General features: G+C 38.3%; 1 protein-coding gene across 3 annotated transcripts in view; it reads right to left on the minus strand.

The window, feature by feature from the left end:
• Positions 1 to 22,448, minus strand: part of LOC107585951 (suppression of tumorigenicity 5 protein-like) — a 57,603-nt gene that overhangs the window by 26,297 nt on the left and 8,858 nt on the right. For 2 of the 3 annotated variants that reach the window (XM_016273142.1, XM_016273144.1), the window contains 3 exons: positions 7,368 to 7,463; positions 2,470 to 3,723; positions 353 to 489 (listed from right to left, as the gene is read on the minus strand). In XM_016273142.1, the coding sequence (XP_016128628.1) occupies positions 353 to 489; positions 2,470 to 3,723; positions 7,368 to 7,441 (1,465 nt within the window). In that variant the 5' untranslated portion in view covers positions 7,442 to 7,463. Of the gene's footprint in view, positions 1 to 352; positions 490 to 2,469; positions 3,724 to 7,367; positions 7,464 to 21,905; positions 22,109 to 22,448 lie in introns of those variants that run through there. The other variant, XM_016273143.1, reaches the window with a different exon arrangement.

Consider the following 22,448-nt stretch of genomic DNA (forward strand, 5'->3'; position numbering starts at 1 on the left):
TATTTTTGTTATAAAAAAAATATATATATATATATATATATATATATATATATATATATATATATATATATATACACAGTACTTATTTTAATTTTACACTATAAAAATATCTGTTATATAATTAAAAAATATTAACATTTAAAATGTTTAAAATCAATAAATATACAAATATGAAATATTTTTTATTTAAAATAAAATTCTAAATGTGAAATTCTAATATTTTTACAATATAAATGTTTTAAAAATAAATATTTCTAACAATAAAGGTCATTTTCACATTCAACAGTTACATTTTAGCCTAAAATCAAATGGGAGCAAGAAGGATCTATCACCAACTGTTGTCTGTTCTTACCCACTATGTCCTCATAGGCGTTCTCCTCGAGTGTGCTCTTGGAGCTGGGCCGACGGTGGTTCTCTGTGCCATTCTCTGTGGGTGAGGAAAGGTATGAGGAAGGCAGGCTGACAGCATCTTCTGACTCACACGATTCTCTAGAAACAGAGATAAACAAGTTCTTGCTGAACAAGTGAAGAGTAGTTCTGTTGGTATGGTTCAAGGCAAAGATCTTTCATTTGGGTGATCACAATCAGGTCAGACCACCTGAGAAGATGTAAGCATCTTTCACTTATGAGGATCTTTTATGTGTTTAATCACTGGAAGACACCAATTAAAACAAGAGAGTCTGCTTAAATGAACAACACTCGTATAGGTCTTGCCTATGCTTGATTGGTAATTTCTTGTTTATCTACAAGAAGCCAAAATGTATTTGTATGAATAACATGGCTGGAAAAATAACCAGAAAGTTGGAACCCCAAATCAGCACTTTGACATGACACAATCTATTTGCTTGCCTATAGTCTCGAAACGGTCGACTCTGGACCAGCCACAGGAATGTCAAACATGGGCTCAAATGTAGAGCAGTAGAAATGTTCCAGCACATGAGGTTCTCCATCACGAGAACCTGGCGGCTCTCCATACCCAGTAACTAGGCTAAACAATCCATGTGCCAAAGATCATTCACAAGGCCATGAGGAATATGAGCTATAAACAACATGAGAGCCCTCAAAAATCCAAAAAGCAACACCATGAAGCAGTTACATCAACTTAAAGAGAAGAGATGAAGCAAAGTCTCTGAGGTCTTTGAACCTCCAAAACATTTCATTTTCTGTGTTCTTCCATCTCACCCTGTTAAATGAACACTGATGGGTTTCTAAAAATATACTCAAAAGCGTTTTATGGTTTTGTTGTTAAGTTATCACTGATGCTATTTTTGGATTTCTGAACTAAATTTGGAGAAATAAATATTATTAAGTGTTGCCTGTTTCAGAAGTGTCAGTTTGAATCTCAATGTAAAGATCAAAGAATGGAAAAAAGATGACGTGTGCTATACACAGAACAAAACAGTACAATCGTGTAACATTTGACAGCAACAAATTCACCTAATATGGTAAAATTATGAAACCCTGAGAAAACGAGCATCTCCATGTTGATCTCTGCTTGCCGTCAAATGCCTGACAGGAAATTTCATTTTGCTTACTTGATTTGTAACATAAGAATCTGTGAAACTGCAGGGGCCAATTCACTGTGAGAGACTATGTAGTCAAAAAACAAAAGCCAGTAATTCAAAGTCTAGAACTATATCAACAAAACAAATGCTTGGCCTGTGGTCCTTATCCTTTTCAACATTCTTGGGACAAGTTTTATACACTTCATTATCCAAGAAAAATAAATGATCTCTTCTTTGTGGGGGAACCAACTACGTGGAAGTACACAAATTCATTGCTTCTCAGTAATTTTTGCCACAGCTGACATGTTTTTTCTTCATGCAACACAAATCTGTCTGTCTAGTCTTTAGTGTGGATTTATTGAAAGCGAGCTGGATGAATAAATGCATACACAATGTAAAATGATTAATGACGATTGACGAATATATTATCATATTATATAATATGCGTGAATAAATATTAGATGTGAGAACAGCATTTTAGTTTGTTCATCACAACAATTTCATACAGCTAAGGAATTGAAATATAGCACACAAGTCATATTGACCACTTTTATTATACTTTTTTGTCCTTTTAAAACTTGATAGACTTTGATAACTGTATGCATGCATTGTATGGAAAAAAAATCACTGTCAACATTCTGATAAGCTTTTGCCCTCCACAGAAGAAAGCCATACAAGTTTGGAACAACATGAATGTAAGAAAATCATGAGAGATTTTTCATTCTTGCATGAAGGTAATAAGATCCCAGCTAGTAAAAGGAAGGTGCCAATTTCATTCTCACAGAGAACAAGTCATGAGCAATCACCATTACCTCTAAAGCACTTATCCTCAAGTGGCTTTGTATACCAGCTACATGGTTCTTTGGTTAAATTAATCTGCCAAAAACCTACTACTTTTGACACTAATACTTTTACCTACTACTAATGACATTCGAACACATTCGAAGACAATCATGTTTCTCACCTATCTTGAGTCTTCTTACGCAAGCTTTCATCTGCCTTGGAATTTCTCATTATAGCAGGTGCTGGGGTTGAAGGAAGTGGAGGTGGAGATTCAGAGGTGGGAGGTAGTCCATTACCGGGCAACAAGCCTCTGTGGTTGCGGTTGGCGTCATACTCAAATGTTCGTTTGGGTTTGGGCAAAGGGTTCACTGTAATTCCAGGAGAGTCCTGTGCAGAAGGGAGTTCTGGGCTCTCTGACCTGGTAGAGCTGATGCTGAACCTCTGCTTGAGCTTAGAGAGCCTTTCAGACCCTGGAGAAGCTTCGGGTTCGGTGGCCACGGAGCAAATGCTGCTCCGCTTGCTGCCACAAGTGCTGTCCAAGTCCTCTGTTCCACTTATGGAAAAAGACTTGTGTCTGGACTTGTCAAGGCCATAGCAATTACTAAGATACTGCGGAGGAGATGAAGAAGGACTTTCCTTCAAGGCCTGTTCAATTTTTTTAATGCGGCTGAGCACGCCTGAGGTCTCCTTGCGTGCCGAGAACGTGCGGAGGAAAATCCCAGAGGACTCTGTCTTCGAAGGCCTCTTCTGGAACCTTACAGGAGCTTCTCGATCCGATATGTGCTCATCTTCCTCAGTCTCAGGGTAGGAGCACTCGGAAAATGCTGTGCTCATCCTCCTCACAGCCTTAAAGTCAAAGGTTTTCTCGCTGCAGGGTGAGGACAGCAGGCTTGGGCAACCCTCGCTCCCACCTCCAGGCCTCTTCTCCAGGCAAAGGCTCATCCTAGGCAGAGCCGCATTCCGACACTCCCATTCTGAGATCTTTTTGCGTATGGCGACGGATGAGGTGCAAGTCCCTGTACGACTGAGTGAGAGCATGCGTTTGTGCCCAAGCTTGGTTGTAGGTCCTACTGAAAGAGTACTCCAGCTGAGGGGTCTAGGATTCAATCCATCCCCCACAGCGGGGGCCTGTTGTGGCTGATTCTCCTTCTGATCCTGGTTATTGCCACTTGGTGGGTTATGGATGGAGACCCTCTTGTCTAGACAGCTAATACTCCTAGATTTGGTAAGCCTGCTTTGGCATTCAAAGTCAGTGGGGAGCGAGATGCCACTTCTCAAGCTGGCAGTCTTACAGCTCCAGTTCTTTTGGGTCCAGAGTTTAGCATCAGCTTTAGCGTACCTTCCCTGCTGACTGGCGTCCTCACTGCCACTGAGGTGAAAGGAACATGACTCTTTTCCAGTGGTAAGAATTGGAGGTGGGGACACAGATTGACACCTGAAACAAGAGTAAATCAGAGGAAAGAGTCAGAAACCCTCCAACAAATTGTGCTTGTACAGCAGAGTGTTATTTCCTCACAAACAGTGACCGTGAGAACACTTATAAGTACTGGTTACTACAAAAATGTGTTTTAATCAGAGTAAGTCAATGGGACAAGTAACATAAAACTACAAGTAATGCAAAAGGAGAACAGATTTCAGATAAAAGGAAACGTCAGTTATGTCTAATATGGGAAAGAACAGTAACAATCTGACATAAATTTGGCAGTGCCAATGCAAACAGAACGACAGTATAAATTAATATATGGATTCCTCCACACAATCCCTTCGGAAATCATTTATATGGACCTCACAAACAAAACCATTTAACCATTAGACTTGAGAGATATAAATGAACTTACCCTCACTAACCCTCACCGTACGTCCCCTGTAGCAACCATTTCTCTTTGCGTACATATCAACCTCAACCTCCACGTCATTCCCAGGCCCATTGTTCATGGAGCAAATAGACGCTGCTCACTGCTGAGCAATGAGATGAAAAACTGTGCTGACCTCATTTCAGTCTCCTCAGACACACACACTTTCTCATCCACCTAAAAATCTAATGCCGCTCATGAGCTTCCAGGAACTAGAACTCGACTTGGCCCACACCTCTGTGAAATTGAGGCAGGCAGATCTGATGTCACAGCGGTGGTTAGAATAACAAGTGCAAGCTGGGAGGAGGCCAAGAGTATGATCCAGGGTGCAGGTTGGGACAGATCAACAAAAAATCTCACCATAACGCCCTTCCCTAGAAAAAAGGAAAATGCCACACCACCTGCAGCCTCACAGATCTTGCATGGAAATGAGTATACAATCCCATCATCACCAAATTTTACAAGCAGACACGTCATATCGGTTGTCCGTAGACACTTGTTGTACAATCTGTTGTACCCAACGTTTACAAAGCAAATTAATTTTACAAATAATACACAATTTTGTGTTCTAAATCAGGGCTGTCCAAACGCGGTCCTGGAGGGCCGGTGTCCTGCAGAGTTTAGCTCCAACCCTAATTAAACACACCTGAACCAGCTAATCAAGCTCTTACTAGGCATAGAAACTTCCAGTCAGGTGTGTTGAGGCAAGTTGGAGCTAAACTCTGCAGGACACCGGCCCTCCAGGACCGAGTTTGGACAGCCCTGATCTAAATGGTCCAAAGGTTCACCCAACATAGGCATTACTGACTATGCTGCCATCATCAGTTTTACTTTATCAAAAGAAACCACTAAATTCTACATTACAATCTATAGTAGAGAAAGCCAAACATGTTTAAAAAGTACATAATATACATATAAATACATCTACACTACCATTTGAGATCAGAGAGATTTTAAAGGCAGTTAATAATTTTATTTAGCAAGGATGCATTAAACTCATAAAAATAGAAAATTATATTTCAAACAAATGCTTTTCTTTTATCGCGGCTTCCAAGAAAATATTAAGCAGCACAACTTTTTTTCAACATTGATAGTAATAAGGAATGGCTCTTGAGGACTAAATCAACATATTAGATTTATTTTTACAATAAATTATATTATGATATCCTTATCTGCGTTAAATCTTAAAGTTGCATCATAAACTCTTATTTCTTAACTAAAACATAAATCTTTCCTCGTCAAAACCATGTACACAAAAGAACTAATTCAGGGAATTAAAGAAACAGAAGCTGTAGACCTCTTTGTATTAAATGATGACAGAAAAACATCATACTTGAGTCTGACTAATATATCCTGTGTTAAAAAAGATTCTTGAGGTTCAGCCTTTACAATAGATCCCTGGCTTGAGAACAACAGTCTAATCCTGGATAATCAAACGGAAGGTATGGACAGATGCCAAATCTGTCAAAAGGAGATGAAGGATATTGTTTAGGAGGGCAATCTTTGCATCAAAGCTGGTATTTATAGCACAGTTAAACTTCTATCATCTTTGTTCAGATGTTTTCCATAGAATAGCACTGCATGTCTAAAAATACCTCCACGACTGCCTGGGCCGCCACTCCGACAAAGCATAAATGATTGTTTCTATAACTGCAATATTAGGCTGATGTAAAATCCTTTGCACAAAAGAAAACATCAGTTTGAGAATTCTTTCATTGAGTCCTCCATGAGTTTGTGTCTGTGGTCTGAGGAGGTTCTCTGAGAGGCCGGACAGGGCCAGTAAAAACAAGGCCAGTTTCGGGGGAAGCCAGCTGGTCTGGCCACACATGGACTGAGTGGGATGCCAGGGCTGGCTTGGCTCTTCCTGGGTCTTGAGGGCAATGTCAACCACAGGCCATTTCCTGTTGGAGAACCATGCCAGGATGGTGAAACTATGAGGTTCCAGGGACACACATCAAAAGAAATATGTCAAGCCCAGAGCCAGTGGGTTCTCCCCCACAAAAATGTGGATATTTCATCTGTGATTGAGTTATTTTTTCAGCTATTATCTTTGCTATAAAAAGGGCACATTCTCAATTCAAGGCCTACCTACCGCCACCCTCGTCTGACATAAATCTGCTTCTTCAGCATTCTCCTTTGCTTGTGATTTACAACTGAAGCCAAAATATACATGTCTAGGAAGAGAGGCTAGCAGAAACTATGCCATCATTTTCCCACCACACAACTTCGCATAAATCCATTTTCACAATTTCCGTTGGTAAATAATATCTCTGACATCAGAGAGTGCTCATAGGTAATAATGAAAGTAACTCCTATCACTCTTCAAGGACTGTTCGTTCTTCACTTGTTCTGATATCAACTACACAGCCCCAAAGGCCACAAATAGAACAAAGCCTCTTTTCTAATCAACTTTCTGCTTTTGCTCATAACCAGGATGTTTACTTCAGCTTTGTATACAACATTTTGGCCAGTGAAGTACCGTTGGACTCCATTATCTATTTCAACTACTCCTCAATTATAGATAAAAGTGCTGGTTATCCTAAGCAATCATTGCCTATAAATATTTATATGATTAATCATTTTTCTGTCATTTTTTTATTTGAAAAACAGATTTCTAAAATTGTATTTTCTCTATAAAACCACGCTATATAGAGCTGCACATCTAAACAAGAATTTACAAAAAATCTTTATACAGAGTAAAATATTTATACAGAGTAAATTTGAATTGCTACAAAAAAAAAATAATGGTCCAGATCTGATACACTGAAATTGCTCTAAAAGTTGAACAGAAATTGTTCAAGGCCAAAAAAATGTAAATGTGCTAAATTAAACTAGTTAATTTTTTCTATCAGATCATATCATAATAAGTGTTAAGGCCTGTTCAAACCAATAACTATAACTCAGTTAGTGTCTACAGCAACAGAAAATACCATTCTGTTTAAGTGCACACTGAAACACACACGCCTGCTGCTTTACATGCTCAAGCATCAGGTGGATTCTGATTGGATGTCCGTGTTTTTATTGTTCATGAGCTGCAAAGTGATTCCAACAATATAGTTCCTCTTTATTGTTATCATTATAGCTGTGTTGTGGCCTTTGCCAATCTCATTTCATTAGAAAAAATCCTAAAACTTAATAGTTATAGTTATCATCTTTGATGTGAAAAAAAAACTGTAAAAGCACAAACAATGGACAATAACAGCTGACTCATCATCATGACTAATACCTGTCTGAGTTTTCCTGTGGACCTTTAGCCGCTCCTGCTTTTGGTGCAGTTTTGGAGCTCTTGTTGGCAGTCATCTTCCTCTGACGGCCCCTTCACCTGTTTAAAATAAGTTACTTTGGTAAGAAAGTGTGTATCATGACCATTAAAGTTAAGGTACTGAACACTACTGTGCTAGAAACCATTATGCTTATGATCTCTCTACAAATAAGACAGGATGTATGAAATGACAAAGACTAAGTATTTTAATTTGACCTGTGAACATGTTTAAAGGGTTAGTTCACCCAAAAAGGAAAATTAGCCCTTAAATTACTCACCCTCAAGTCATCCTAGGTGTATATGACTTTCTTCTTTCAGACGAATCCAGTGGGAGTTATATTAAAAATTGTCTTTGATCTTTCAAGCTGTTTAATGGCACTCAGCAGGTGTTGCATGCATCAGTCCAAAAGAAGTTAAATAAAAAGCGCCCATCCATAAAAACCCCAGTGTCTCACACTGCTCTGGAGGGTGAACAAAGACCTTCTGTAGCAAATCAATGCATTTTTGTAAGAAAAATAACCATATTTAAAACTTAGTAATCACTTTAATCTAGCTTGCGCTCACTGTTGTACACAGAAGCATTTCCTGGTGGATGACGTATGAGGTCAGCTTTGCGCATGCGCTGCTCAGATGTAATGAACGTGGAAACTCAGCGGAGAGATCAAAACAAAACAAGGGTCACGAATTAGAAGTATAAAACGAGGATTTGTAAAGAAGAATGTCAGAGGATTTCGATATAAGCCAAGAGTAGACTGGTTTTACTTTGTTAAAGTAAGGAAACTTTGCTTCCTTTGCTCCTGTTAACAAACATTGGTTTTCACGAGACTCACCGGCACATGCGCAGCGCTGACCTCATACCTCATCAGCCCGGAGCTGCTTCCGTGTACAACTGTTGGTGCAAGCTACATTAAAGTGATTATAACGTTTTGAATAGATATTTTTCTTACAAAAACGCATCGATTCGTTAAAACCAACGTTTGTTAACAGGAACAAAGGAAGCAAAGTTTCCTTACTTTAGCAAAGTAAAACCAGTCTACTCTTGGCTTATATCGAAATCCTTTGACATTCTTCTTTACAAATCCTCGTTTTATACTTTTAATTCGTGACCGTTGTTTTGTTTTGATCTCTCCGCTGCGTTTCCACGTTCGTCACATCTGAGCGGCACATGCGCAAAGCTGACCTCATACGTCATCCACCAGGAAATGCTTCCGTGCACAACAGTGAGCGCAAGCTAGATTAAAGTGATTATTACGTTTTAAATATGGTTATTTTTCTTACAAAAATGCATTGATTTGCTACAGAAGGCTTTGTTCACCCCCTAGAGCAGTGTGAGACACATTTTTTTATGGATGGGTGCTTTTTATTTAACTTCTTTTGGACTGATGCACTGCAACACCCGCTGAGTGCCATTAAACAGCTTGAAAGATCAAAGACAATTTTTAATATAACTCCGACTGGATTCGTCTGAAAGAAAAAAGTCATATACACCTAGGATGACTTGAGGATGAGTAATTTAAGGGCTAATTTTCATTTTTGGGTGAACTAACCCTTTAATGAACAACGTTGATAGAATTATGAATAGTGGAAAAATTATTCTTTCTAGTGATTATAAGAAAGGCTAAAAGTTTAGACATGGCACACAACATTTGAAATAGACACTTGGCCAAAGAGTCTAACCCATGGATTAGCCCTGTCTGTAAAATATGAGTCAAAACACAACAAATATGGACCTTGATCTCTATAAAAGAAGAGCCCTATCATCCCTGTCATGCAAACAAATCCCTGACCCTCACAAAATGTCCCAGACAGCCCCAGCATGCTTCAAGAGAAGAGTGGGTTTTGTTTTTAGATGCAGGTAATAAATCCTGTTTAAGACACTGAGGAATAATATATAACACATATCATTCAGAAAAAGAAAATACAAGACAGCTTGAAAACAGATGTATACATTCTGGTATTATGGTTGCTTGCATACTGGCCCATGTCAAAAAAAAAAAAAGAAAGAAAGAAAACAAAAAAAGCCCACCTCAGACCCTGCTTTAACATACTGTATGGGATTTCTGACAATTTTGTTAACCGTCAGGTGAAAATCTTGCACTAGATCCATTAGAAAAAGTAAAGGTATATAGTGATTTTAAGTCTTTTAAGGGTTTTCTTTCCGACCCCCAAGTTTGAGCAATAATAATAGTGATTCTTGCCAAGAACCACTAATAATAGCAACATTAAATTGTGAATTGATTTCTACAATCCCGGAATATGCAGTCAAAAGAACAGCAGCACCACGACCCAAAGGTAATTACGGAGCAGGTTTACATGGCCTGTTAGTATAAGAGAGGTTCTAAAAATATGTTTGTAGAATCAGAGAGCCATGCCAAATGCCTTTAGTCTATGAAGCAATGTTTGGAGTGTGTTTGTATTAACGTCTGTTTGAATAGAGTAGCCAAGATTAACAGAGCTGAGCTGGTCTCTTGGCTCATTAAATAGTGATTGCTTTTTCCCATGAACATTTGCACCTAAGGACTAAAAAAGGCTCCACTTAACGACAGGTATTAGTTTTACAAGCTGGGTCAGGGAGTTGTGGTTTAGGAGCTTTGAGCACATGGGGACTCAGATTGGTTGTTGAGAAACAGGGGGCTGCTTTTTCATTTTGTCAGTTGAAGCCATAATTAAGACTCGAAAATCTTTGATGAGCAGTAAATCAGATTTAAAAGGCCATGCTTTGCACAGCAATTCCCTTGAATGATTTGAATGAACAGATCCTCTTTACTTTTTATATCCCAAAATCTATTAAACATTTTCTGGGATGCATACAAATTAAGCTCAACTGACAGAACTTACAGCTGCATAGTATTTTCCTCTTCTTCAAAAAAAGAATACACTTTTTAACAAATTAATTCATGTAATTCATTTGTACATCTGGGTGAAATGGATGACCCCCCAAAAAATGTAGGACATGGTCTTGGATCTATCCATCAGTTGTTTATTTTAATAAAGGGGCGGAGTTTAAGTAGACAAAATGATTGGAGAAGTCCGACACCAGAGAGAAAGTCTTTTTAATCAACATTTTGATTACAAGGTCAAAAAAAGATGAATCATTAACAATAAGATCAATAATATGAAAACAGAATTTCTATTTAATGCTGACTTCAACTTGTACTAAATCCAGAATTGTCCATTAATCTCAGATGTTCTCCTCACCACAATCACAGGCTTTTCGCACCACCACAACCACTGCAACTACTGTCTTCACACCCAGAGACATCTTATTTAGCCTCTCCTCACAACCACAGCGCCATGTGCATACCACTTGCCACTTCCTCCCGTCAAATTAGAGGGCCTCATCAGAGACAGAAGTGGGAAAAATTCATCTTCCACATGCAGAGGGAACACCTCCCATCTTAGCATGCGTTCACTCGTACTGTTGTGTACAGTTTATAAGGAGGTCAATATTACAAGCACTCAAATACAGAGAGGGTTGGGTGTAACTGGGTGCACTGGGCGGGGGGGGGGGGGGCTTGTTTACAGGAAGTTATTGTATGCAGTAGTCAGCCAATCAGCAGAAGAGCTGAAAGCCCAACAGAGACAGATGAGGGGAGAGACAGGATTCCTTCTGTCAGCCATTTCCTGTTTCGGAGGACTGCAAAGAACATGCATCTTCAATCTAACTAGAGGGCCTTCTAACAGCTCGCTTCAGTACTTACAGTTTATTTTCACTCTTGATGAATTATTGATGATGTCTTGATGTCTTCTTAATACTACTGCACTGGCAGTGAACAGAGGCTATGTTGTATATACACTATTGTTCAAAAGCTTGTGGTCAGTAGGATTTTTATTTTAAATAAATTAATACTTTTATTCAGTAAAGACAGTCATCATGTTTCAAATAAATGCTGTTCTTAGAACTTTCTATTTATCAAAATATCCGCACTATTGTTCAAAAGCTTGTGGTCAGTAGGATTTTTATTTTAAATAAATTAATACTTTTATTCAGTAAAGACATCATGTTTCAAATAAATGCTGTTCTTAGAACTTTCTATTTATCAAAATATCCTTCATATTTTTCCACTAAAATGTTAAGCAGAAAAACTGTTTTCAACATTGATAATATGTTTAATAATAAAATGTTTTTAAACACCAAATCAGCACATTAGAATGATTTCTGACGTATCATGTGACATTGAAGACTGGAGAAATGGCTGCTGAAAATTCAGCTTTGCCATTACAAGAATAAACTGCCTTTTAAAATATATTAAAATAGGAATCAGTTATTTTAAATGGTAATATATTTGACAATATTTCTGTTTTTACTGAGAAAAAAAAACTTACTGACCCCAAACTTTGAACAGTAGTGTAGATTTCAGTTGCAAAAACTTGGAACATTCACAAAAATGAAAATCTATCTGGTTCAGAACTACCTACCTAAGGTTAGGGTGACTTACAATGCAGTGATTAGCATAGAATATTTTCAGCTGAAAACTTCAAGAATCTCTCTAGCTGCAAAAGAACGATAAAATGATGTCCAAACATTACTGAAAATGTAAATATTTTCTCTTCTATGACATGGAAGGCACATGTTTTCCGGAACCTCTTTTTTCCCCAACTATACTGAATATTTTCACTGAGCTGTTGAAAGGTGAACAGCTGTAAAAATAAAGTCCGCTGATTATGGAACTATATTAGACTATTGAAACATCACTATCATTGAGACTGCAGAGCAGATTCAGCTCGATTTCATTTACAAACTTCTTTCATAGAATACAATATAAAATACAGTAGCCGAAATTACAATTAAACAAACAGATACTAAAAGGTTTTAGATAAAGAATAGTTGATGCAGTTCAAAAAAGTAAAAGTGATTTCATCATAAAAAAACGAGTTATGGCTTGCAAATTGACTGAGAAGTATAACCTGCTTATGTCAAGAAATACTGGAAAGGAAAAAAAAGACTTGCTGAGTGTGATTGACAAGCTGCTTATTGAAGATGCTGTTCCACATCAGTCCGCTCTGCATGGATGACAGAAAAGAAGCAGGGTTTGTTCCAACAATGTATCACTAAAACATTAAATGTAATTACCGAAGCCATGAACTCATAATACCGGAATACATAAGCATTACGACATATTGCTTTCACAGGAAACAACAGTCATATTTATTTTAGCTTGCTTCCTAAACCTGGCTTCATTAAACATTCATCATTATGATTCATTACTCCAGTTTCCATCATGTTTAATATGCTCGGTAACCATGTGACTGTTTCATGATCTGCACAGTGGCACCATTTCAGTAAGAAACAATCATCTCTTTCTCTCAGATATTGATCTACAACAGGAAGAGCAAGAGCTGCTCCCATTTCACTCAGAAATGCCAGAAAACCACATATCCTTAATAATTCCTACCGAATACACTGTAAAAGACAACAAATGCTTCATGTTTATTTAGACTTGGACGTAACTAAAATCCTTGGACGCATAGGTCTTGGATTACTATGTATGCCATAGATTCAAAAGATAGAATAACAAGTCATTTACAGAATATTTCCCCAATCGCAATTGGGTATATTGGAGCAAGCCATTCATGCCATGATTTCAATGGAAATTTAAATAATATTTTTCAATTTAGGAATTAATGTATTCGATTGGTCTACCAGCAAAACAGTACATTCACACCAAGTATGATTACTAATAATGCTAAAGAAAAATAAAATAAATAAAAAATTTTAAACATTCTAATTCTATGAGAATAGGGAAATCCACACCACAACTATAATGATAACAACACACACTATTATTACTGAAAAAGGTGCATGTGTCAAGTGCCTGTGTTCACCATACAATCAAATGGAGTTTACTTTGAAAGGCTATCACTGCATCCAAAGCCCCGTTTCCACTGCAGGAACTTTCCCCAGGAACTAGGGACTTTGGGCTGGTACTCGGTGTGTTTCCACCGCAGGAACCATGATCTAAATATAGTTCCGGGTAAAAATTTGCCCCTCAGAAAGTCCCTGCTCGCGAGGTAGTACTTTTCCAAAGGTCCGGAACTTTCGGGGGGCGGGACTTGGGCACCGAACATGCTGATTGGTTGAGTTCATGCAGCATTGTATTTCAACTAGGGCTGGGCGATATATAAAAAAAATTATATCTCGATATTGTCAATATTTTTACGATATTCGATATATATCTCGATATGTTTGCATTTGTTTTTAAAAAACATGATTTCTTTTGCCCCCATTAAAAAAAACAACAAAAACAATTTAGATAGAACAGCTACTGTTACAAAGTAAATACAAAATGTTTAGTGCAAATTTAAGCAGTTAAAAAAAATCTAGACCAAGTGATCACTTACTATCTTGTATATGTAACTGAAGTAGTGCAAAACAAGTAGCCTACAGAAAGTGCATTCTTTCAACTTTTTTAGTGCATGCAATTCACACTGTGCAACCGGGGGAAATAATTAAACTGGAATAAGTATTTTTTTACAAGTGTTTAGCTAAGAACACAAGTCTGTCAACTGTCTCTGAAACTATGTTCCCACTGGCACTAAAAACCCTCTCAGATGGTAAGCTAGTTGCTGGAACACACAGGTATTACTTATATATATAATATTATATATATAATATTATATATATATATCAAAGACTTATGCACTATCTCTGTCTATATTATGAAAACTGGTAAAACAAATGAAAATTATTATAACAGTGAAATTTCTCTGTTCAAACAACAGCGGTTGATTAAGTGCATTTATTCAGCGATCACAATCGCAAACAATATAGTCGAGATCTCATGGCATAACACAGACTGGTTGAGTGACACTTTCATTTTGATCGCTAAACTCCAGTTTGTTGGTGTTTTCAGATCATCGGCGGCGGCGCTTCCGCAATGAGGAGCGAGCGTGTGCGCATGGTTGCCAGATTGCTTAAAACACCGGGCAGAAAATGTATCCTTGTAACAGTGAAGCTCTGATTCGGGGATTTGAACTCTTGATATCTGTCAACCGCACTCATGAAACCTCGCGTAGTAGAGGCGTGTACTGTGGAGAAGTCCACAATAACATGTTGTCTCCTTTTTCGGACGTTCGGCGCGTTCTTCTGGGAAAGTATGCTTGAATTTGAAATATTCGATATTCACGATATTTTCAAATTTTACATCGTCGACAAAATTATTGCGATATTATCGCTAATATTCGATACATCACCAATCAGGGTATCTTCCGTCCAATCAATTTTTGTTTTAATATTGAAATCTGAAAAATGAAAAACGGGCACATATTTCGTTTTTTAATTATTCAAACAAAATGAAAAATCAAGAATCCGGCTTAATTTTTAGTTTTTACATTCAGGGATAGAAAACGAATATTTGTACAACCCATAATCATACTATATAGGAAGTACTATTTTAATGGTCACTAGGTAAATTCAAATGTAGTAGCTACTTACTCAGACAGTACCCAATTTCAGAAGCACCATATTTGTTACATTTACTTCAAATGCCAAGTACACTTTGGGCTAAAAGTATGCAATATATGTTGAAGAAGCCAATGAGAAAGTGTCTTTCCTAATGTTTAGTGTTTCCCATAAATTGATTTATTTGTGGTGGCCCGCCATAATATCAACATTGACCGCCGCAAATAGATTTTCCTTTTTCTGTTAACTTTTTATTTTACTATTTAAAATGGGTAAAATCTTACTTGAGTAGAGCTGAAGTTGACATATGTTGACTGGCTCAGCACATCTCTCTCACATGACAGCGAACGAATTAAAACATGGGCGTGTTTCTCAATATGTGTTCCATTGGACACATCCTCAGTCACATATGTTACTGATGGAGAAGACAGCTGACCGAGTTTACTAGGACTTCACGAATGGTTAGTATCATGAACACGGTCACCAGTAGTGTTGTGAAAAATACCGGTTAAAATGGTTTCAGTACTTTTTTCACAGTATCTATACTACCAGCAGTGCTTTCTCTCTCTCTTCTCTCTGACGATTTCTGATTGTTTTACCACCTCAAGAAGTTTTCATTAATGTAAATATCTACCTTATCATCATGTTCTAGCCTTGTTATATAGTATAGTATAGTTTTTCCCCATGGTATCAGAATTGGTATTGAATATTGATATTTTTATTATACTGAAATTATCAATTCCAGTAAGCGTGTAGGTCTGTGGGAAACACTGGATATTAGTTTTCCTCTTAAACCCCATTACAGATTACCAGGGAACTGATTTATCTAGCCTTCTGGGTTGGCCTACAAATGACTGGCGTCATGACTGAACAGCTCTACAGGCACAGAGCGGCCACCTCTCCATTAGCAATTTCAGCAACAGAAGAGAGAACATCTTTGTTCAATGTGTCCTTGAACAGAGGGTGGTTTAAAAAGTAAGCTCCTTTATCAGTGACTCAAACAAACACTATCTGACCAGCTTCCTTGGGTGAGCGACACAGTGAGGAATGTTAAGGGTTCAAGACGAGACCATCGGGCCACGGCCTTGTCAGCGACAACAGGTCAACTGACTAGCAGAGTGGTGCTCTATTCAAAAGGAATGCACTAATATTTGCCCCGTCCGTCAAAGCGCACATTCAACACATTAGAGTTTCCGAAAGAGGAGGAATTCTTAAACTGACAGGGAGGGATTCATTTAACATGACACCACAGACAAGGTAGATATTTTGCATTACTATAGTATGGAGATCACATAGAACTGGGTTTTAAGCTTCGCTCGTTTTGCTGATCATTGAGCAAAAAGTTATTTATTTCCTTCGGAAAATTAAACAACTCATTGAACCTGAATAGCAGAAGCTGACTTGCGTCCAATCAAAATAATTCCGCACAAGATGAAAAGACCTGTGTTTTTTAATTCTATTTTCCTGTCAATACGGGTGAATTAGTCTTCTGGGACTTTTTCAGTGTACCATGATCAGATCTAAGGTGTCCCAGATTACCCTAATTCACGCTACATTCACCATAATGGTCCCCGCTGATCAGCCACTAAGCCTTTAACATCTCTAAAACAAGCAACCAAATATTTCTCAGCTGCTCCTACAAGAGAAAATGAACATGGTTTTGCATTCACCAGAGACCATTTTGCACCAGAGACGATTACTCTTCCTCCTTTCTTTCCTCGTAGCCTGTAAACTCCAAGTCTCTGTTGGTATTACCAAATCAGACATGACTGTGTGAGAATGGGGGTTAGATTACAGCATAAATACCACAGGAAAGAGAGACCCCCCTTCCAGGTTCTTAGCTCGCACCGTCATATGGTCCTCATCAGGGTTCTGGCTGAGATTTATATACTGCACAAGGTACGTTAATGCTGCTGTTATCAGCCACGTTGTGTTTAGATTGAGGCAAGAAAAGATTGTCAATGCGTCTGTGGTGTTATGAGGAGTTTTTAAACATGCTCCCACCTGGACGAATCCCCCTGGTACCGCTAATTAAAATTTCCCTGAAAAGTCTAACGGGAAAATGGAAAAGGCAGAGCATACGAACGGGGTGTCTTTTGTTTCCTTTTCACTCGGTTTCAATCCCGAGTCCACAGAGCCTGTGAATAACGACAGAGGGTTTGTCTCTGTGTTGGGGGTGGTGGGGTGGAGGGAATTGCTGTACCCTGTCGAGCTGCTTAAACATCTTTCCTTCTGAGCCTTTCATGAACTGTGGAACTTGGCCTGTCACAGCGCCCAGCAGCTGCACGCTCCCCACACAATACACACGATTCCTTGCTCCCATAGTGCTCACTGGACAGGCCAGATGGAACCAATTTTTAAGCCCTTTTCAGTCTCTGTCTTCCCTGACTTTCAGCTGTTTACAGTTCTTTCTGTTTTCCAAGTCACTATAGCGAAAGGAGAGATTCATACATTGAGGAAACTGCAATGTTGCTCACAAAGTGAAATGTGGAAATCTGAAAATAAGTGGCAAAGAAGATCTAGTTTGATTTCGGTGCTCATTTGATTCAAATTGTTGGAGTTCTTCAATTCGTTTATGGCTTTCAATCAAGCGTGAATTCAAAATCATATTGGTATCGTAATAAGCTTCAACTATGCAAACACTAAAAATAGAAACGTGTATATGGAAACAAGTGTCCATTCAGTTCAAAAGACTGAAAGCAGTCATTTTCCATAAACAATTTAGTACACCGTACTTATCAGGATTTACGGAGTAAATATTGTGCTATATATCAGACAGACTGAAGACAGAATAGTTGCTCACAATGAGCTATAAAACCTTGTAGAGCTCCTATGAAATTCCAGTTGTGGCAAAAATTATTTTAAAGGGGTAGTTCATTTCAAAGTCTTTCATTATTTGCTCTTATTTGCTTTCCTTCATATGGTTTCAAACCTGTTTATGGTTTATTTTGTGCAGCACAAAAAAAACAAAGAGATTCTTAGCGCAGATCTTCTTCATAGAACAGTTCAAAGTTATCATAGTGTACAAAAAACAGGACAAACTAATCCAAAAGTAGCATAGCCTACATGATTCATATACTATATTTCAAGCCATACCATACTTACAGACATAAGAAACAGACAGAAGTCAAAAGTCATGATGAAATGGATGAAATAGTGACACAACTTTTCTCCTGTATTTTGATGTGAAGCAGATAATCAAAAAAGGGGGGTAGGATAAGGTAAGGTTCGATCCATTGGCTGTTGATTGGATTTTTTGAGATGTGGCTACTGCACTCAAAAATTTATTCTGACTTGCAGTTGCTTTTAAACAGACTAGCAAGATGAGTTTAAGCAGAGTAAATGATTACAAGTCTGGCATATGTCTCCAGAGAGAAGTATGTTGAGTTATGACAATGTGGTTGTGAACACTGAAAGGTAATAATAAATAAATAAAAAATAACACATACATAGATGACTTGTTGACAATGAGATCTAAAATATGCATTTACAAAACAGACATGGTCAATTTTCATTTACAGACTTCAAACTCTTATTCTGATCATCTTCTCCTCTGCCAAAGCTCTAAAATCACAATTATTTGTGACTGTGCTCAAATTCAAATAAGATTTTGACATCATTGACTCTTGGCTCTCTTGTTGTAGACAAATGTGATGCCCAAGTTCCAGTGCAAAAAAAGTGTATCACAGTTCCCACAAAAATATCAAGCAGCATTTTAAAATTGGTAATAATAATAATAAGAAGAAGAAATGTTTCTTGAGCACCAGTTTAGCATATGTGAATGATTTATGAAGGATCATGTGACACTGAAAACAGTAATGGTAAATTCAGCTTTGCAGTCACAGGAATACATTTTAAAACATATACAAATATGAAACGGTTATTTTAAATTGTGATCATATTTCACAATAATATTTTTATTATTAAAAAACTGCAACCTCTGTGAACATAAGAGACTTCAAATGACTAGTAAAAACATTTTTAAAACCTTATCAACCCCATTGATTTGAATGGTAGTAGTTGTATGGACCACTGGAGAGCCTGACAGATATGGCCACTACAAAGAGCTACACAACGAAACTTCAAAATGTCTCATTTTGTGTTTCATGAAAAAAGACACACAAAGTCAAGTAAATGGTAACAGTATTTTCATTTTTGGGTGAACTATTCCTTTAAACACCAAGCCATTTGTGTCATGTAAGGAAACCAGACTTGTAGCCTACATGTTGATGCATCAGACTTGCATCACAGCCAATTGTGTTTGGTAGTTTACAGTATATCACACAGATTTGAGGGATGTTACACAACAACAAGACAAAAAGCTTCCCACTGACTCATGTAAACCTATCCCTGGTCTTGTCGGATTGACAGGTTACAAGCGATGTTTCTATATAATACCAATGACACACAACAATACACCAAGTTCCTTGATATGACTCCCCACTCTAGACTGAAGAAGTTATTCAAGGACAGCTATAATAAAATCACTCCTTAGACATGGGATGATAAATGTTTTATTAAAGGGGTCATATGATGCGATTTCAAGTTTTCCTTTCTCTTTGGAGTGTTACAAGCTGATTGTGCATAGATACGATCCCTGAAGTTGCAAAGACTAAAGTCTCAAAACCAAAGAGATATTCTTTATCAAAGTTAAGACTCTGCCACACGCCCCTAAAACAGCTCATTCTAACACGCCCCCACATATCTACCTCACCATGTGGAAACATTTGCATAATGCCGCCCAAATGTGCACGCAAAGAAAGAAGGCGTGGTTTCAGTAACCGCAGTTAGCGTTGAAGCAGCCATGTCAGGGAGACGCTGTGTGTTTCTAGGCGAAAGCAAAAGCACTTTATTTGGCCTTCCGAAAGTAGATGCATTTAGGAATCTTTAAGATTACTTACAACAGAACAGCAATGCATTTTATGGACACCCGTTTCGTGAACCTAGGAGAGGAGGGAATTCTGACTTTGCTATGACAAGCTGGCGCTTCTGAATCAGCTACTGTTTTGTTATTAGTTTAAGTATTTGCTATTGACTGTTCAAATGCGGAGTTTTGCGCATCGTTCGTGTGGGTGTGTGTGTGTGTGTGAGAGAGAGAGAGAGACAGGGTCACTCACAGTGGAGTCAGCTGTCTTAACCGTGGCTTGTGTACTGCAAACACATACCAGCTTCATCACTGTGTCGGTCACGCGACTCTGTTCCCCTTTCGGGCTCTGTTTTTACATTTATTTTGAAAGACGAAGCTTGCGATTATGGTAAGGGGCGTTACATTTCCGACGCGTGCTTGTGGTGTTCGGCCAATCACAATGCACTGGGTCAGCTGGCCAATCAGAGCAGACTGCGCTTGTCGGAAGGAGGGACTTTGTAGAAAACGAAGCATTTGAGAGAGGCGGGGCATAGAGGACTTACTATAATGTACAGTATTTGAAAAACAATGTGTTTTTGAACATTAAAGCATGTCAACATATTCTGTTACACCAAATACACAAAATAATGATCTTTAAAAAAGCATAATATGACCCCTTTAAAGCCTAAATATGACACATTTTGAAGCACATCATGTAATCTTAAGGTCAGCTATCTATTAAAGCAAGTCACAACTTGTTTCCTTTTAAAAGTGTCTGAAAATTACAGGTGTGTCAGAAGAAAAACCACAATGCCCAGTCCCTTAAAGGCAATGATGTCCATTCAGTGCACCACATTGAAAAGGATTTTACAAGTGCAATTGTTCTTTTGTTATAGTCATGTTTGCTGTCATGCATGAATCGCTTCCAGGAACGTTCTTAGAAAAAAATGCAATCACACACTAAAACAATTACTAATATCAAGCTACTAAATGTAACAACGAAAGTGCATACTGAAAACCGTTCTACATCTCGATAAAAAGTCAAGAAACAGAATCTGGGAAGAAAAAGCATAAATACACAAGTAATACTGCACGTAATACTGTTTGAATGGATTCAGTGGAAATAAGAGTCCTTGCATCTCTGTTATTTCAGCTGACACAGTGTGCTCACAAAATCACATTCATTGTGGAATGACAAGCTATGGATCAGCTAGAGCTTAACCTTATGAAAAGGTTTGTTACACATTATGATGGTGACTGTCTATTTTGTTCAAGGTTTGGTGACATCCCACCCTGATCCATATTGCGCAAGCACTGGACAGAGAACAGAGCGGCTCCCATGATTGAGCTGACAATCCAGACCAATGAGAAGGAAGGGTCATTGTTCCAATAGCACAATAGACAGTCTGTTCAGAAAGTTCAGAAAAAAGAGCTTGCAGCTGCAGTATCTGCCAAAACTGAAAGCAGGGGGCACTGTATACTTGAACAGTGATCATGTAACCTTCATGCGTACATGCCTGTGGGTGTGTGTGCACAAATAATTGCATGATTTTAGTGGTAACAACTGAAATGTACCTTTATCCGCTGTCAATCCTCGCTCATTCAACATTTACATTTATGCAACTGGCAGATGCATTTAAGCAAAGTGGATTACACTGCATTCAAAGTATTGTTTTTAATGAATGTATCATTCCCTGGGAATCGAACCCATAACATTGGCGCTGCTAATGCCATGCTCAACAACTGCTTTGGCCACTAAACCAATCCATAAACTTTTTGTGCTCTATCAGGGAAAGATATAAACCAGACTTGACCTTGGCTGTTCCTCAAATAGAATCAAACTAAAAAAACGGCAGCCTATTACACGATTGAGTTAACAACAGACAAGATTCATATGAGTTGGGAAATTACCAAATAAGGTAAACACATATGGCTTTTATACAGTTAACCATTTTTAACCACATTTGAACAAAAAGTCATGTTCTGAGCCATATTTACATATAAAACATTTACTGTTCATTTTGGCTGCGCCTCCAAAGCGAGTGAGCTGCCTAACTAGACTACCGTTAGATATTTGGACGTCATGTTTTTGAGCATTTTGAGGAATCGCGAAGGTTCCGAATTATAAGCATTTTTGTTCCGTGATGCTCAAAAATGCTTTCCAGCAAGCAAGCTCACTGGGTTTTGACACACAGCCTTTGTTTGCTCATTTTCATACAATGTAACCCCCGCTAGAATGAGATAAAAGTTTTACCTGAAAGAAACGTCCCGCTGTTCGTGCCATTTTTGTTCAGGGTCTCATAAAAACACTCGTAGCGATTGCAAAAGCTCATCGATTTGCCGGTAATACCTGGAACTTTTCCCTAAACTTCCAGGCATGTCCTTTCAAGCGGGGTAAATCCCTCCTCCCTGCTTGAGAACTCTCTCTGGCAGAAGGCTGAGCTAGTCGCCATGGAGACGGCTTGTTTTCCCCCCACTCGCCTCTCCGTGTTCTCGAGCTCCCAGGCAGGCTCTTCTTCACATGAGCCACATGGATTTGAACTTTACACGGTATGTTACAATGGCAAATTAAGCGAGGTTCAAATAAGTGCCTTTCACGTTTCACACATAACTATTTTGCCTGATGGTTCCGTCATCCTTCCCCAGGAAAAAACAGGCCAGAAGAGCTCCTTATTTGAACAGGAATAAAAAGCCCATCGTACAAAGCGGTCTCCCAGGACACAGAAGAAGTAGTTGAGGGGTCTCACAGAGAGATCCATATTAATTGGGCGAATCGTAATCACATGCCATTCCTCTC

This window comes from Sinocyclocheilus grahami, unplaced genomic scaffold (assembly GCF_001515645.1).
Source record: "Sinocyclocheilus grahami isolate Dianchi unplaced genomic scaffold, SAMN03320097.WGS_v1.1 scaffold76.1, whole genome shotgun sequence".
Taxonomy (NCBI): Eukaryota; Metazoa; Chordata; class Actinopteri; order Cypriniformes; family Cyprinidae; genus Sinocyclocheilus; species Sinocyclocheilus grahami.